At 36.3% G+C, this 18290-nt stretch overlaps 1 protein-coding gene across 5 annotated transcripts in view; it reads left to right on the top strand.

Moving 5' to 3' along the window:
• Positions 1 to 370: 370 nt before the first annotated feature.
• The window catches only part of PIK3C3 (phosphatidylinositol 3-kinase catalytic subunit type 3), a 153876-nt gene continuing 135956 nt past the window's right edge, over positions 371 to 18290 (top strand). For 4 of the 5 annotated variants that reach the window (XR_010933046.1, XM_067699227.1, XM_067699225.1 and 1 more), the window contains exons 1-4: positions 372 to 551; positions 3545 to 3733; positions 9144 to 9287; positions 15051 to 15180. Coding sequence is in view for 4 of the 5 variants with exons in the window: in XM_067699227.1 (XP_067555328.1) it covers positions 484 to 551; positions 3545 to 3733; positions 9144 to 9287; positions 15051 to 15180 (531 nt within the window). In the remaining variant the exon portion in view is untranslated. Of the gene's footprint in view, positions 552 to 3544; positions 3734 to 9143; positions 9288 to 15050; positions 15181 to 18290 lie in introns of all 5 variants that reach the window. The other variant, XM_067699228.1, reaches the window with a different exon arrangement.

The raw sequence follows: 18290 nt of genomic DNA, 5'->3' as shown, positions 1-18290 counted from the left end.
ATTTAAACTTGTTAAAACTCTAATTCCTGTGATTGTTCCCTGGTTAACCAACCTCCAGCCAGTGAAAGTTGTGATAATTCTTTTTGAACTGCATTTCCTTTTGGACTGATTTTAGAAATAGCTCAGGCTCAAAAGACAGTTTCTTATTTTCTTTAAAAAACAACAACAAAAAACAAACAAGAAACAAACCACCGCTAACACTGGAAGAACACAGGAAGTCTGGTATGTAATCAAATAGGCGGCGTTCCCGGAATTCTATTTACACTCAAGAAGATGGTGGGCTCCCTTTGCACATGCGCAAAGAACGCTTGGAGGGGCGGGCAGTTCCGCTGCGTGAGGTCGCGCTCCCGGCAGGGATTGGCGGAGCCAGGGCTGAGAGGCGGAACCGGAAGAGCCTGTGTTGTGCGGCTCCGCAAATTCAGTGCCGGAGTCGTCCCAGCTCCCAGTTTTCAGCATTTGGTGTAGCTCTTGGCCGGCGGTGTCATGGGGGAAGCGGAGAAGTTTCACTACATCTACAGTTGTGACCTGGACATCAACGTGCAGCTTAAAATGTAAGAGAATTTGGGGACCGGGACTGGGATTGCTGAGCTTCAGGGGCGGGGAGGCAGGGGCCTATGGGTTGGGGAGAGAAGATGCTTATTAGCTTGATGGTCGGCCTGCGGACGGCCCGGAAGGCTGAAGCCAGGGAAACAGAGGTGAACGGGAGTTTGGAGAGGGGCCGTGTGCGCGGACTGAGGACGTGGTCTCAGTGAGCAGGACAGCTGTAGGAATAAATTCGTAAGTCCCACAGGGTTTATTTTGAAGAAAGCGTTTTGCTGTTCACTGCAACCTTTTGTGGGATTATTACTGCCTCATCTTACAGATAAAGAAATTAAGTCTTGGTTAAATCGTCGTCCTGCCGTTAATAATTGGAAGATCTTACTTTAAAACGGGGCTGGAAGGTGGAATAGAGACTGAAGAAATTATGAAGAGGTAGATACAGGCAGATAAGGTAGCTGAGCACATGGAGGTAGTACTAAAAACACGAGAGGTGATAGAGGATTAGGTTGAGTCTTACGACAGTCTGGCATTGCTTAGCCAGGGAAGTTGGGAGTCAGTCAAAGATGAGGAGGGCTCCAGGTGTAAAGGGACTAGAATATATAAGAGAGCCTTGCAGGAAAATCTTGGGATACCACAGTTGAAGTAAAGGTCCAGGGCATGACATCTTGAGATGAGAATACTGGAACTGAGATGGGGAACAGGTAGCACCAAGTTGGAAATTATGTCCATTGGCAGTCTCATAGATGTATTTTCGTATGTGAAAACTATTATAAATTATCACAGATTATTAATCCCAACATCATTCATCATATGTTTTAATCAGTATTCAACAAATGTGCCTCAGACATAGGGCTACATACCTGTAGTAAATACATTTTCTGAGTCATTAGACGCTCCTTTGAATGATTGTTTCCAGAAGTTACTTACTTCAGACTCTGACAAGTCCTTTACTGTTCATTTCGTGGTGGTAAGAATAATATGCCAAACTGTACCTTTGTATAATACTTTACACGCCCATTTAAAGTAATTTTACAGCATACACCAGTAGATGTTTATACAGGACCTGTATTGCCATCATCTGGTAAAGGACTTTCCTTCAGTCTTATTCCTCTCAGTATTTCTTGGACATATGAATGTTTTTTTTTTTTTTGAAACATTTGAACATTAAAAGGAAAGAAGAAAATTTTTTTTTAAAATTTGTCCATTATTAACAGACACACATTGAGTATTTTGAGGAAAAGATAAAGCATAAATTAGAAGTTTGGCAAAATTCAGTACAAACCACCTTTTAGCGTCTGAGACTAGTTTTGGGGAGGGCAGGAAGTATCAGTTTAGAATCATATAGTCAGAGAATAGTAAATTTTAAAATTCTGTTTATTTTCCCCAGGCCGTTTCATCTGTGTCTGTGGTTTTAATAAAACTTGCACTTTGATGTCTCTTTTCTTAGTGCCATAGTTGAATATCAAACTGCCCACAAGACATGGTCACTTTGGATGTCCCAAAGCACTTCAAAAGCAGCTTGTCCAAAATGGAGCACATCATTAGCATGCCCTCTAACTCTTATCTTCTCTCACCCTATTTTGGTGATTGTTAGCATCATTCATTGATTTTGGTTAAGACAGGAAAGGAGTCATACGGATTCACACAGACAGCCCCTCTCACCTTCTCTGTTTAATCCTTTACAAGTTGTCTTGAATCTACCTGCTCAGTATCTTTGATCCATGCCCCCTTTAAACCCCATTGCCCTAGCCTTAGTCTACCCTTTTCCTTTTAATTTTGATTGAAAGTCTTCCAACTGATCTTGCTTTCAGTCCCACCTATCCATTACTTTCTTATACTCCTGCCAAAGTATCATAAACACAAATCTGATTATATTTCTCTCAATTCAAATTGTTCAGTTAACAGGTTTTTGAATTTTCATTTTGCGTGAGGCACTGTACTGAATTTGATGGCTACTTGGCTTCATTGCCCCCCCTACACTTCATTCTCATCTCTAGCTTCTTCTCCACATGAGCTTTATGCTTTAGCTATACCAACCTGTAGTTCGTCAGACACACTATCTTGCCTTTTTTCAGTTGTATATGCTGTTCTTTTATTCTGGGATGACTCTCTGCCTCTGGCTCTCATCTTTCATATATTGTTCAGGCTCATTTCAGGCATCTATCTGGGTTACGAGCCCTACCTCCAAGCCACGTTAGGTGCTCCTGAGACTTTCTGATATATCTTTTGGTAATGGGAAGAACATTGGCTTTGGCTTCCTCTGTCCTGGTTTTTATTCTCAGCTCTGTTACTTACTTTGTGATCTTGGATAATAAGCTTGGTCTCTGAGTCTGCTTCATGTTTTATAACATGGTAATATGGTGAAAAGTAAGTAAGAAAGTCTCTATAAAATGCCTGGCACAATATATGATGTAATCTTGATTTCCAAGTAATGTTCCTACCTCTTTTATAATTTTATGCATATCTTTTACTACTTAAAACACTGTATTTCTTAATTTAAAGAACTGATTAGATATCTACATAGTAAAAAAAAAAATGAAAGCATAAAAAAATATGCATTAAAAGTAAGTTTTCTCCCTAGAGCAAGGACTTAATATTTTCCTGTAACACTGTATTGTTTATCTTGTCTTTCATTTCTGGACTTCTGTGCTTAGTACAGTAAATGTTGTTGAAAGACTACAGGAATAAGTGGTCAACTTGAAGTTAATAAAATGAAACTAATGCTTGGAAAGCTGGTGACATCTAGAAGGTAGACACAAGAGTTGATGACAGGGTTTAAAATTAAGAAGCCTAAAATAAAGAAATATGTTGATGAAGTTAGGAATGATCTTAGGCATGTTAGTATTTTAGGAGACCTTTAGTAAATGAAAAAATGACTTTAATTTCATCTATAGGAAAATGTTCAGGTAGCATAAGGTTACTGTGACATAACCATAAGCTCTTAGTATTTGTTGTGTTTGTCTTTTAAAAATGTGTCTAAACATTATTGCTTTTATGCTTTCAGAGGAAGTTTGGAAGGGAAGAGAGAACAAAAGAGTTATAAAGCTGTTCTAGAAGACCCAATGTTGAAGTTTTCAGGACTGTACCAAGAAACATGTTCTGACCTCTATGTTACTTGCCAAGTTTTTGCAGAAGGGAAGCCTCTGGCCTTGCCAGTGAGAACATCCTACAAAGCATTTAGTACGAGATGGAAGTAAGTTATTTTCTTGAATATGGTGGGTTCCAGACTATTCTCCCATTTGTTTATAGATGTTGAAAGTATTATTTGGGATTACAGAGGAATTAAATTCTTTAATACCTATAAGCAGTGATCGAATAGTTTAAAGTAGGAACCTACTCAGATAAAGTAGGTGGAAGTGAGGTGGAAGTGAATTTATTTGCCTAATTGAGGTGGAAGTGAATTTATGTTTGTATTGAGTATATTGACATATTTTTATGAGAACTTGACTGATTCACAAAATGACCCAAACCAAAAACACGTCTCTAAATTTGCTCCCATTCTACGCCCTTGAACACAGAAACACTTTTGGATAGTCTGAGAATGTTGTCTAAGCTGATGTTTGGAACTCAGATCTTTAGAGAGAGATATGTTGTCATCTGTTTGGATCAGTTGTTTATGTTAAATGTGAAACTAACTTTTTTTTTAAGTTTATTAAGCATGCTGCATTAGCAAGCCATTGTTGGAATTCGAGGTAAATGTAATGAACATGAAGTTCCCGTTTATCCAGGATAGTATTGTAGGTCCTTAATATAATCTCTTGACACTTCTTATTTGATAGATTGTGTGGTGTAGTTTTTTTTTTTTGGTACGCGGGCCTCTCACTGCTGTGGCCTCTCCCGTTGCGGAGCACAGGCTCCGGACGCGCAGGCTCAGCGGCCATGGCTCACGGGCCCAGCCGCTCCGCGGCATGTGGGATCTTCCCGGACCGGGGCACGAACCCATGTCCCCTGCATCGGCAGGCGGACTCTCAATCACTGCGCCACCAGGGAAGCCTGTGTGGTGTAGTTTTAATGTTTGATTCGTGAGTATTATTCAGTACCCTGGTAGGCTTGGTACAGGATACACAGGTTGTGTGCCTCTCAGTGAAGGAGTTTATGCCCACAGTATTCATGGAGGACAGGATGTGGCCACATGGACTCCCAGGCGGTACTGTTGAGGATACAACCCTTTGTTTACCAAGTGTGGCCCAGCAGACTGGGAAAAGTTTTGTGGAGAGATCAGAAGCCTAAGCTCTGATGATCTGGCTACACTGAAACCAACTGTTTTAATGGTGTAATTTCTTTAGTAGTCTTTTTGTGGCTAGATATATATACACACGAGTATATATATGTATTTGTACTTATTATTCTGGAAAATTTCAAACCTGTAAAAGTAGAGAGAATAATATAATGAACTTCCAGGGCTCCCTCACCTACCTTCAGTAATTACTTACTCAGGCCAGTCTTGTTTCAGCTATACCCAATGTTATTTTGAAGCAAATTCCAAATATTATATCATCTTAACTTAAATATTTCTTTATGTCTGTAACATAGCTACATATCATCATTACACCTAAAACAACCCACCAAAACTCCTATAATTGTATCAGAGGTTCTTAAACTGGAATCAGGAAATCTACAAAACCCTGAAATTGTATGCAGAATTTTTTTGTGTCTTGCGCATTTTTACGGGGACAGAGCTCAAAGCTTTTATTAGACTTTTTGAGGTGGCTTGTGACCCCCCCCAAAAGATTTAGAACCACAAGTTTAGGTCTAGGAAGTCAACATTTATGGAGAATTCCACTTTTCTTGGGGGAAATTGTATGGTGGTTTTGTTCCATGCCTTGGCAATAAAAGAGATTAGAGCAAAAGCAAATTCCCAGTTATAGGGAGATGAACATCTTTCTCCTCTTCCTCCCATTTACCAGCTCCTCTCTGCATTGTTTCTGTATTTTCAAGGATATAAAAACTTTCATATTTGCTCTCTCAAGGTTTGAGGTTTTTAGTTTATATATTTTTTTAATTGTGAAACTAACAAAGTACTCTAAAATAATTAGAATGGCTTTATTTTTTAATTAAAAGGTTTAAAACAGCTGTGTAGAAGATAGATTGAGAAAATACCTTATGTTGGGTAAATATATGAGGATAGGTTTTTATCTTTTTTTAAAATTAATTAATTTATTTATTTTTGGCTGCATTGGGTCTTCGTTTCTGTGTGTGGGCTTTCTCTAGTTGTGGTTAGCAGGGCTACTCTTCGTTGTGGTGCACGGGCTTCTCATTGTGGTAGCTTCTCTTATTGCGGAGCACAGGCTCTAGGCACGTGGGCTTCAGTAGTTGTGGCTCGCGGGCTCTAGAGCGCAGGCTCAGTAGTTGTGGTGCACAGACTTATTTGCTCCACGGTATGTGGGATCTCCCTGGACCAGTGCTCGAACCCATGTCCTCTGCATTAGCAGGTGGATTCTTAATCACTGCACCACCAGGGAAGTCCCTATCTTCTTTTAAATATACTCTTTGGGCTTAAGGGAAACATTTGCAGATTTTGTACATCCTGCTCTTTAGTATTTAAGAGTTGAAGTTTTTACCAATTCATCAAAACAAAAATAGCACTTCTAAAATAAATAAGGGCAAACTTTATACAGCCCTTATTTTCTATAAGCACTGACTTAAAAGAAGATTCTGTAGACTGGGGAGGGGAAATAAATTATACCACAAAAGGATCTCTTGCTATCTTAATTTTTGCACTTCAGAAAGTATTTTGGGGTAGTATGAGATTCCAAGTTGTCTAAATCTATTTCTGAGTTTCTGATAGTGAGTTGTGAGAGTTCAAATAATGAGAAGCTCATCCAAAATTCATCCGAATCTCTTCTACCATATTCTATTCTATCCTGTCCTATAATAAGAGAGCCCATGAGGAGGAAACCTATACTTTCTTTAGTTACACTTAGGGTAAAATTATCATCTTTAGGTGTGAAATACTGCAAATTTTTAAGTTATATATATGAATATTATTCTGCAGGCAAGTGGTTTAATTTTTTTTTTAATTTATGTTTTGTCTTGTCACGTGGAGGATTTGAAATGGCTTTAGACATAGACTATCTAATATAATTTTAAAGTTAGAAAGTTAGGATTTAGGCGTGCATTAATCACACTAGAGAATTAGTACACTGGTGTATAGGTGTGGGGTACGTGGTGGGAAGTCATACCATCCAGAATCAAGCTTTAGAATCCTGGAATATTTTGAAAGTTGCCAGGTGAATTTAAGCCTAATTAGAGTTGGGGCATGAAGAAGGGATGATTCATGGGAAGGGAGAGAACAAAATGGTGTTCAAAATACACAGTTCTTTGATATCTGACCAGATCTTTTCATAATTTCTAGAATATCTTGAGTAGTTTTCAAACTATTTTTTAGCTGCAGATTCATTTTCTTCAAAAGAAATCTTCTGCAGAAGCCCAGTATGTAAAACAGGTAAAGTGTTTTTGCTTTAATTTAAAGAGGTATGGGGGTCAGGTGTTGGATGGCAAAAGGTTTGAGGCAAATGATTGCTTGCTCTCATGTATTCTCCTAGTCAAAGGACAGAATATAAGGATGAGTATTTTCACAGCTCATTTTGGATATTGTTACTGACTTTTCTCTTTAACTTTAGCCTGTGTTAACTAATCTTTGTGGTTTGTTCATTGGCATAAGGTTACACTGCTTAGTATTTACCTTTTTATTCTGGCCTACCATGTGAATAGTAATTAAATAAATTCATTTAGTTTCTTAAGCTTGTCTGTAGGGGAGAAAGGCTTTTTAAACATGTGTTTTATTTCTTTAAGAACTTCATAGAATAAAAGGATTTAATGATGTTTAGAGTCTCCTTTAAATCGAAAGCCATCTCTAATTTTCCTGTAGGTCCTTGAATTTATATGGTGGATGTAAATGTTTTGTTCTTTAATAAGTTCGTGAAATTCTGTTCAGTTTCTTACTGATGCAGGTGTATTTGACCTAGACTGGGATATGCCCTTTGAGAATAATTTTGAGTAAACAGAGAGAAGCAGTTCTGTGTGTCTGCTGGGTATTACTTTGTGTGTTGTTTGCATAGTTTTCTTTTGGGATTTTAAAAGCCATCTGTTGTTTAAGGAAGTTGAGATGATCAGATAAATCCAGTGTTAAGTTTGAATGCAGAAGAAAATTTGCAGAGGTGAATAGAGAGTAAAAAAAATGGGAGAACTGTGCTGTCATTACTGTTAGTAAGAACAAACATTCTTTAGTGAAATCATATGCAAAAATATGCTTTGAAAGCATTAAAAAAATAGCTAAGCATTATTGGTATTTATGAAATAACTTGAGTGGAAGAAAAATCTCATGTAAAAAGTTGTCACATATCTGTCCAGAGCAGTCTAGTAACTTCATGTTACAAAGTTAGTGGATGGTCTCCTTTGATCTCTTTAAAATTTTGTTTTTTTTTCTGCTTTATTGAGATACTGATGTATATTATAGGACCATGTTATACCTAGCAGCATTTTGAGTATAATATGAGTAATTCTGATTTCTTTCTTTTCTTAATAAAAAACTGTTCTGGAGAGTGCTTACAGAAAAAAAAAAAAAATCACAGTTTAGTTCTAAAACAACTTTGGTTCTAATAGGTTTATGTGTTTTCCCAGATTTTTATTAGCTATTATTATATTCTTTGTGTCTTAGTGATATCGTCTGTTTCTCTTTTCTTCATTGAAGTATAGTTGATTTACAGTATTGTGTTGGTTTCAGGTATATAGCAAAGGGATTCTGTTATACATATATATGTATATATCTTTTTTCTTATTCTTTTCCATTGTATTTTATTACAAGATATTGATTATAGTTCCCTATGCTATACAGTAAATCCTTGATGTCTGAGTTTCTTGATTAAAGAATTTACCAGTGTTATTTTTCATGAGCTTTGTTTTTCAAAATATTTTTTTTCATGTGTTCTATAGGTATATCTTGGAGATATTGCAGGTTCAGGTCTAGATCACCACAATAAAGCGAGTATTGCAATAAAGCAATTTTTTTGGTTTTCCAATGCATATGAAAGTTATCTTTATACTGTAGTCTATTAGGTGTGCAATAGCATTGTGTCTAAACACAGTGTTCATACCTTAATTAAAAATTACTTTATTGCTAAAAAATTCTATCATCTGAGCCTTCAGCGAGTCATAGTAGTAACATCTAACATCAAAGATCACTTACAACAGATCACCATAAAAAATATATTAATAATGAAAACGTTTGAAATATTGAAAGAATTACCAAAATGGGATAGAGAGACACAAAATGAGCAAAAGCTGTTGGAAAAATGGTACCCATAGACTTGTTAGATGCAGAGTTGCCATAAACCTCAATTTGTAAAAAATGCAATATCTGCAAAGCCCAATAAAGTGAAGTGAAATAAAATGCAGATATGCCTGTATTTAAAATTGAAGTTGCGTAGAGCAAAATTGAGGTAAGTGCCACGTTATTTTTTGTACTACTAACTTAATCTTTTGACATTTTCTCTGGACAAACCTTCTTGTATGGTTTGTTAACTTAAAAGAAAGTTATACACATATGTTTATGTTGACTTTCTTTCCTTAGCTTTATGTTTTTGTTGACTTTATTTCCATAGCTGGAATGAATGGCTAAAACTGCCTGTGAAATACCCTGACCTGCCCAGGAATGCGCAAGTGGCCCTGACTATATGGGATGTGTATGGACCAGGAAAGGCAGTGCCTGTGGGAGGAACAACAGTTTCACTGTTTGGAAAATACGGGTAAGCGTTTTCTTTTCCTATGGAAATGTTGTTGCTTTCTGGCCCTTTTCTTTCTTGACCTTAATAGTTTATGCCCAGTATGGTTCTCTGTGCTAGGAAGTGAAACCTATTGGATACATATTGGATACATATGATTCTGTAGTACTTGAGGCTGAAGTTGACACATATTTCCTTCAGGAGATGCAGATAGATTAATTAAAAAACACAGTTTGTATTTCTCTACTGTTAATGATTGGTAATGTGATTTCTATTAGGAAATAGTCATTGGAAACTAGAACCTTATTTTTAGGGAAGAAAGGCTATTTGTCATATACTGTAACTGCTTTGTTATAGGGTTTTTCTGCTTTGTCATAATAGTGACAAAAAGGACAATAAACAGGGTTTAAAAAGTACTAAAGCACTAATTTGCTGTAATGGTAATGATTATAATAGGAAAGTTAATTTTGTTTTTAAAAATTTACAGATAATAGAAGTTAATTGTAAAACAAAAACAAAAACATGATAGTCCTTTAGGGTGTTTTTTCTCTATCCCTTTTCTCCTGAGCAGAGAGATCACTCTTCATCTTAAGAAAATTGTTGACATTCTATTCTTTCTATGTTTATTAATTGGAACTTTTCTCTAAAAAACTTGGTCTTTCATCATATATTGAGTTACCTTGGTATACAGTTCATATAGGAAAGGCAGATTAATGTTTAATTTTTTTTCCCCTTTAACAATTTTAAGAATGAATTGGTTGGTGCCTTGGTAACCTTGAAAGTGACGATTGATGGTTTTTTGGTTTTTTGTTCTTAAGTTTCATCATGAACTTTTAAACAGTTTTGAAATGTTTCAATCCATTGTTCTTTTTATTCTTTATAATTCTTAAAAATTCCAATTTTTGGTCAGTAGGAGCCCCTTCAAGTTGATCCCATGTTCTTTTGACAGTATAGCACACCAGTAGTCATTGGTAGCTTCTTTACTTTCTGGAGACAAGCTATTCCAGGCTCATTGGGAAATTTCCTGCCCCAGACCTGGACTCTCTGAAAGAAGTCCTAGTTCCTTTAGGTATCAAATGGTAGAGACCATAATCTAGGTATTATCAAACTTCTTAATTTTTGCCCATTTTAAAATTGAAAAATATTATCTCCTAAATTAATTTTCACATCATTAAATATGAGTGAAGATGATTGTATTGTGATATTTCCCTTTACATTTGTGTTTATGTTTCTGTGAATTGCTTTTTCATATCCTTTGCCCATTTTTTAAAATTGAGGTATAATTCACATACCATAAAATTCTTTTTCTTTTTTTTTTGAGTTGTCATTTTTCTTATTAATTTGTAAGGGGTCTTTGTAGATTAGTGAAATTAGCCCTTTGTGTGTTACATGTTACACATATTGTTTTTCCTGTTTGACATTTTCTTTTGAATTATATATTTGTTTGTTGCTTATTTACTTGCAGCTCATGAATCTTAAATTATGATGTTGAATTTATCAGTTTTTTATAAACCAGTGGGGGTTAGGAAGGCAGGTAGAACTAGATTGTCTGGGTTTAAAACCTGGTTCTTTTGCTTATTATCTGTGTACCCTTGGGCAAGTTATTTAATCTCTTTATGCCTCAGTTTCCTTATCTGTAAAATGAGATATTAGTATTTACCTCACAGAGTAGTTGATGATGATAAATTACTAAAGACATGTAATGAGCTTAATAAGTGCTCAGTAAATATTAGCTGTCATTATTTCTGAACTATTCTTGTTAGTTTTGAATACTATTAATTATAAAATGTTTTAATATTAGAGACGGATAATCTTCCTCATTCGTAGTCCTTTCAGAATTTCTCTGGATAGTCTCTATATTTTATCAGATAAATATTAATATTATTTCCTCAGTTAAAAAAAAAAGCTCATTCTTATTTTGTTGGGAAACTGTATTGAATTATATATGTGAATTACAGAGAGAATTGATATCCTTATAATATTGAATTTTTCTGTTCAGGATTGGATGTCTCAGAAAAGCTTCAACTCATGAATAAAATGTAGATGTAATTTCATTGAGAATAGCTTGATTGTTTAGTAATGTGTAGGTATTTTACTTTAATGTATCTATTAAAGAAACACTTATTATTGAAATCCATGCGGGAACAATAATTTAGACATAGTCTGAGACATCGTGGCCTCCAGTTTTAAATATGTTTTTTGATAAAATGGCAGGTTATAGTAGAATGGACATATTACAAAATCAGTATGTTTCTTTTCTGGAATGTTTGTACCTTTTTACTTTCTCTACCAGGGTGGAATTTGCTTGCCATATAGAAAAAAAATGCACAACAGATTATTACTCTTACTGTAGTCTTAGTGGTTAAATCTTCTTGAGAAACAGCCAGATAGACCTCTTGGTTTTTCTTCCTGGCCTCTTCATTAGTGGTTTACCTTCTGAAATAACAGCGGGAGTTTCCCTCATGAAAACACCTCTTTTAACACTCATATATCGATACATTTTCATTGACCTTAGGATGTAGTTTCAGGAGACAATCTGACTAGACTATAGGTGTGAGACAATAGAAATTTCCATAGAAGTACAGTGAAATGACCTGCCTACAGCCAAATCAATTCTCAGATTGACATTTGTGACACGGTTTTACTTGGCCTTTGACAAGTTTTTATAAAGTACGTGAAATCAGTAATAATCATTGTGTGTACGTGTATGTATAATAACTCATGTTAGATCACCTACTGTTCCCTCTAGGCTGATGCTTATAGTGACCTGCACCTCAGAAAAAGGAAATCTGAGAAGCCCTATGAAATTAAAATAACTCCTTTTTCTCTCTGTGTCCTGGGGCCTTCCCTTGAAGGCTAACTGGGATGCAGTGGAGACAAGCCGAGGCATTCCCTCGCAAGATACTGGACTTCCTGTGCACCTTTGGATTGTGGAAGAATATGATATTCAGGATGTTCCAGGTGCTATAGCAGAGTGCAGACATCCACTTGTACTGCTGGGTCACAGCTGCTTCTCCGCATGGTGTTGCTGACATTCATGGTGAGAAAGTAGCATGAGTCTTCTGTGTGATCTCAGGAGGAAGCCTGTGCAAATTTTTTTCCACCTACCATTAAAAATCATGTCATGTGCCACCACAGTTCTCATGACTTAGGGAAATGCTGCTTTAGACCTTCATTTCCTCAAATGTTTCTTAGGCAATGAAATAACACCAGTTGTACCGCACCTTGTTCCTTAAATAGTCCTGGTATGGACTTATTAGCTATTTAAAAGTGGTCCTCAAAGTGTGTAATAGCTGTGTTATAGTATCGGGAGTCCTGTGACTACCAACTCTTGCTGTTTGCTAATACCTGTTTTGTATTCTTGAGTCAGTGTGAAGCAGTGCTTCTTGGAGGATAGTGTAGTTAATCTAAAGACAGATGTGTTAGGATATGGCTGGAGTAACTAATTGTCCTCATTTTGAAAGTCTAGCTTGTGAGATTCCTAAGTAGCTAAAGAATTGATTGATCATTAGGTTAAATTGGCAAAGGATCATACGCAAGCTGTATATTTCTCTTGCAGATGTTTTTTCCAAATGTGAATTCTGAAGTCAGGCCAGTTGTTGCTGTAGTGGTTTGGCACTGGGAGCTGGAGCATCTACAGCAGCTGTTGCTGGGGCCTCTGTTTGTGTCTGAGGGAGATCCTGCTGTACCGTTTTCTTTCTTGCCTGTTTGGCTTAATTTCCCAAATGTACTTGATGCTCTGAGCATCTTCTGACTTGCCACCTGGAGGCTGTGTAACTCTCTGTAAAGGTTCCATTAGTGTCAAAAGAAAGTAATATGTTCACTTGATCATTTGAATCACTTGGCATCACCCTTACCTTCCATGTCCCCTTATCCTTAAATCTCTTCTCCAGATCCATCCCAAGGCACCTAAATTATTTAGTAAACTGGCTTCCTGCCAAATGTACTTATTTTTGATTTAGTTAAGTTCAGCCAAACTATTCACTTGGGGGCAAGGAAGTGGAGAGAAGGAAGGGAAGCTTTCTGCTGTTTCTGAAGGTATATTTAAGGATATTCATGGAAAGTGGTATTATGACCTTACTGTACCCAGTTTCTTAGAGACTAAGGTCTGCTTTATGTTGAATGTCTCTCAGTTGAAAGGGAAAGAAAATGAACTTTATAAAGGCTTTTTAAATAATACCACTTTTTTTTTTTATCTTTAACATGATAGATAAATATTGGGTGTATTGAGTCTTCACAACCAGTCAGTACATTTTGTGTTGGGCCTATAAAGTAAGCTTTTGCAGATATGGTTGCTGGATATTACCTGTTTATTTCCAAACTTAGACCTTAACATATTTGGTCCTTAATCTTATACTGCTCATCAGCTTGTAGCTGTCCTTTATAGTTTCCAATCTAAATGTTTATGGCATCATTACTTACATACATTACATAATATTCAGTGAAAATTCTCTTTATTACCTCAGGAAAATCTGCTAAGAAATTTTCCATTGGTCAGATCATGATAATAATGGTTTAAAAATTAATGTGAACCTTTTACAGTTAAGTACAGTGGTTTTAAAGATGGGAAAAGTGCATCACTATATCCATCGTGTACCTAATTAAAAAATTATTTAATATGGGAGTCTTTGGACTTGCCTACTCACCTGCACACACTTCTAGTCTTATTCTTTTCATTGCGATTGACAGCTTGGCCTTTCAGCTTTGGGAGGATGCTGTTTGAATAGACTTTATATTGTTTGAAAGGCCTTGTTAACACTTAAAAAAAGAAAACACACTAACAGAAGACTATCTCTAAACCTCTTCAAAGAAACAAAACTCAGAAACTTGCCAGCGTATTTAAAAAGCATATTTGTCTAGAGCTTCTTTTATGAGTTTGTTCAGCCTTTACTGTGGGTCTTCATGGTAGCTTTTTGAAAGAAGCAGAAGCAGAAGCATGACAGTCAGAGGTCATGTAGTCTTTTACTTTAAAGCAGGATCATCCAGCTCAGGCTGAATTTCAACAATATGTTAAATTTCTGACTTGTAGACATGGGTATTTTTTCTTACTGAATCCACTACTGTATTCCCTTTTAGACATCTTTCTTATGGAAAAGAAGATGGGAGAAAAATAAGCCTGTACCCAGTGAAAAGGAAAATAATAGCTAACATTTATCGAATACTTATTACGTGGTAGACACTATTCTAAGTACTTTTTACTTGTACTGGTTTATTTAATTTTTCTAACAACTCTGTGAGATACAGTTCCTCTTTATAATCTCATTTTATAGATGAGGAAACAGGCACAGAGAAGTTAAGTAACTTACCCAAAGTCTTGTAGGTAATAGGTGGCACAGCTGGGATCCAAACCTCGGCAGTTCAACTCCGCTGTCTACTATGCTGAATTGTCACTTAAAGTAGAAAGTTATATAATTATTTTAATTTGGTTTCAATCATTGTAAATGTGACATTCTTTCGCTGGGTAGAAATTTGGTTTCTGTTTCTAAGATCTCCACTGACGTGTTGAAGTGCATGTGGTCCATTACTGATGCTTCTCTGTTTCCAGTTTACCTTTAGAATCTCTGTAATAGTTCTAACTGCTTGGAGGAGAAAAGAATGGCACGTGAAAAACAGTGTTACATGGATTTTAGTTGCTTGGTTAATTGCTTTACAGCCCACTGGAGGCTTAAAGCTTGGCAAGAGAGACATGCATTTCCTTGGTAGAATTCTCTCTGTTTACGAATCTGAAATTTCCCATAATGAACTACATTAATTTAATTCTGTCCTGAACATTCTCTTTTTGCCTAGCATGTTTCGCCAAGGGATGCATGACTTGAAAGTCTGGCCTAACGTGGAAGCAGATGGATCAGAACCCACAAAAACTCCTGGCAGAACAAGCAGTACTCTCTCAGAAGATCAGATGAGCCGCCTTGCCAAGGTAAAAAAGAAGCTATTGGAACAGGTGGAAGGCTCTGAATGATGTCTGTTGTAGTATAAATTGACATTATGAATTCTGTCAGATTACTTTTTAATTTAAATTTAATCTTTTAATAATAGTTTTATTGAAATATAATTCACATACCATAAAGTTCACCCTTGGAAAGTGTACAGTTTAATGGTTTTTTAGTGAATTCACAAAGTTGTACGATCATTACCACTATTTACTTTTAGACCATTTTTATCAAAAATATAACCATGTACTCATTAGCAGTCATTCCCCATTCCCTCCTTCCTCCAGCCCCTGTCAACCACTCATCCACTTTTTATCTCTGTAGATATTCCAATTCTGGACATTTCACGTAAAGAGAATCATAATACATGGCCTTTTGTGTCTGTAATTCCAACAGATTTGAAAATGTAGAGCTTTTGGTGATACCTTCAAGATGACCACCTACTTTTTTGGTAGCATTGTCTTAAAGATGCAAGTGCTAGAGATTCTTATATTGTTTGAAAGTGAAAATTTCTTATATTAGCCTGTCTAAATTACCCTCACTCTACCCCACCTCTCTTTTTGTAAATTGACTGAGTTATTACCTCTTTTTTTCAAAATTGTGTTAATGAAGTGTTTTCATTTAATGTTTGTATTTCTAAGTTCAATTCTATTCTCAAATCACAGTAGTGTAACTTATGTTGTGAATATCTGTTCAAAAAGGACTATGTTAGATACTGTTTAAAGATGCTTTTACAATACTTTTATTAAGAGACTTTCTTTTAATTTTTACATGTAATTTTCCTTTGTGATCTTATTAGTTACGGATGACTCTATTACGTCTGGAGAAAGTTTTAATGCCAAGCACTTTACAACTTTTTTGTTTTAGATTCCATATATATATGTGTTAGCATACAGTATTTGTTTTTCTCTTTCTGACATACTTCACTCTGTATGACAGACTCTAGGTCCATCCACTTCACTACAAATAACTCAATTTTGTTTCCTTTTATGGCTGAGTAATATTCCATTGTATATATGTGTCACGTCTTCTTTATCCATTCATCTGTCAGTGGACACTTAGGGTGCTCCCATGTCCTGGCTATTGTAAATAGTGTTTTAATGACCGTTGTGGAACATGACTCTTATTGAATTATGGTTTTCTCAGGGTATATGCCCAGTAGTGGGATTGCTGGGTCATATGGTAGTTCTGTTTTTAGTTTTCTAAAGAACCTCCATACTGTTCTCCATAGTGGCTGTATCAGTTTACATTCCCACCAACAGTGCAAGAGGGTTCCCTTTTCTCCACACTCTCTTCGGCATTTATTGTTCATAGATTTTTTTTTTTTTTTTGCGGTGCGCAGGCCTCTCACTGTTGTGGCCTCTCCCGTTGCGGGGCACAGGCTCCGGATGCACAGGCTCAGTGGCCATGGCTCATGAGCCCAGCTGCTCCACGGCATGTGGGATCTTCCCGTACTGGGGCATGAACCTGTGTCCCCTGCATCGGCAGGCAGACTCTCAACCACTGTGCCACCAGGGAAGCCCCTGTTTCTAGATTTTTTGATGATGGCCATTCTGACTGGTGTGAGGTGATACCTCATTATAGTTTTGATTGCATTTCTCTGATGGTTAGTGATGATGAGCATCCTTTCATGTGTTTGTTGGCAGTCTGTATATCTTCTTTGGAGAAATGTCTATTTAGGTCTTCTGACCATTTTTGGATTGGGTTGTTTGTTTTTTGGATATTGAGCTGCATGAGCTGTTTGTAAGGTTTGGAGATTAATCCTTTGTCACTTGCTGCATTTGCAAATATTTTCTCCCATTCATAGTGTTGTCTTTTTGTCTTGTTTATGGTTTCTTTTGGTGTGCAAAAGCTTTGAAGTTTCATTAGGTCCCATTTGTTTATTTTTATTTCTATTTCTTTAGGAGGTGGGTCAAAAAGGATTTTGCTTTGATTTATGTCATGGAGTGTTCTGCCTGTGTTTTCCTCTAAGACTTTGATAGTTTCTGGCCTTACATTTAGGTCTTTAATCCATTTTGAGTTTATTTTTGTGTATGGTGTTAAGGAGTGTTCTAATTTCATTCTTTTAGATGTAGCTGTCATTTTCCTGGCACCACTTATTGAAGAGGCTGTCTTTTCTCCATTGTATTTTTTTTGCCTCCTTTATCAAAAATAAGGTGACCATATGTGTGTGGGTTTATCTCTGGACTTTCTATCCTGTTCTATTGATCTGTATTTTTGTTTTTCTGCCACTACAATACTGTCTTGATTACTGTAGCTTCATAGTATAGTCTGAAGTCATGGAGCCTGATTCCCCCAGCTCCGTTTTTCTTTCTCAAGGTTGTTTGGGCTGTTCAGGGTCTTTTGTTTTTCAACACAAATTGTGAAATTTTTTGTTCTAGTTCTATGAAAAATGCCATTGGCAGTTTGATAGGTATTGCATTGAATCTGTAGATTGCTTTGGGTAATATAGTCATTTTCACAATGTTGATTCTTCCAATCCAAGAACATGGTATACCTCTCCATCTGTTTGTATCATCTTTAATTTCTTTCATCAGTGTCTTATAGTTTTCTGCATACAAATCTTTTGTCTCCTTAGGTAAGTTTATTCCTAGGTATTTTATTCTTTTTGTTGAAATAGTAAATGGGACTGTTTCCTTAATTTCGCTTTCAGAGTTTTCATCATTAGTGTGTAGGAATACAAGAGATTTCTGTGCATTAATTTTGTATCCTGCTACTTTACCAAATTCAGTGATTAGCTCTAGTAGTTTTCTGGTAGCATCTTTAGGATTCTCTATGTATAGTATCATGTCATCTGCAAACAGTGGCAGCTTTACGTCTTCTTTTCCGATTTGCATTCCTTTTATTTCTTTTTCTAATCTGATTGCTGTGGCTAAAACTTCTAAAACTATGTTGAATAAGAGTGGTGAGAGTGGGCAGCCTTGTCTTGTTCAGGATTTTAGTGGAAATGGTTTCAGTTTTTCACCATTGAGAAGGATGTTGGCTGTGGGTTTGTCATATATGGCCTTTATTATGTTGAGGTAAGTTCCCTCTGTGCCTGCTTTCTGGAGAGTTTTTATCAAAAATGGGTGTTGAATTTAGTTGAAAGCTTTTTCTG

The sequence above is a fragment of the Pseudorca crassidens genome, chromosome 12 (genome assembly GCF_039906515.1).
Source record: "Pseudorca crassidens isolate mPseCra1 chromosome 12, mPseCra1.hap1, whole genome shotgun sequence".
Taxonomy (NCBI): Eukaryota; Metazoa; Chordata; class Mammalia; order Artiodactyla; family Delphinidae; genus Pseudorca; species Pseudorca crassidens.
Note: the sequence above shows the minus strand (reverse complement) of the source record. Positions and strands in the feature narration are given on the sequence as shown.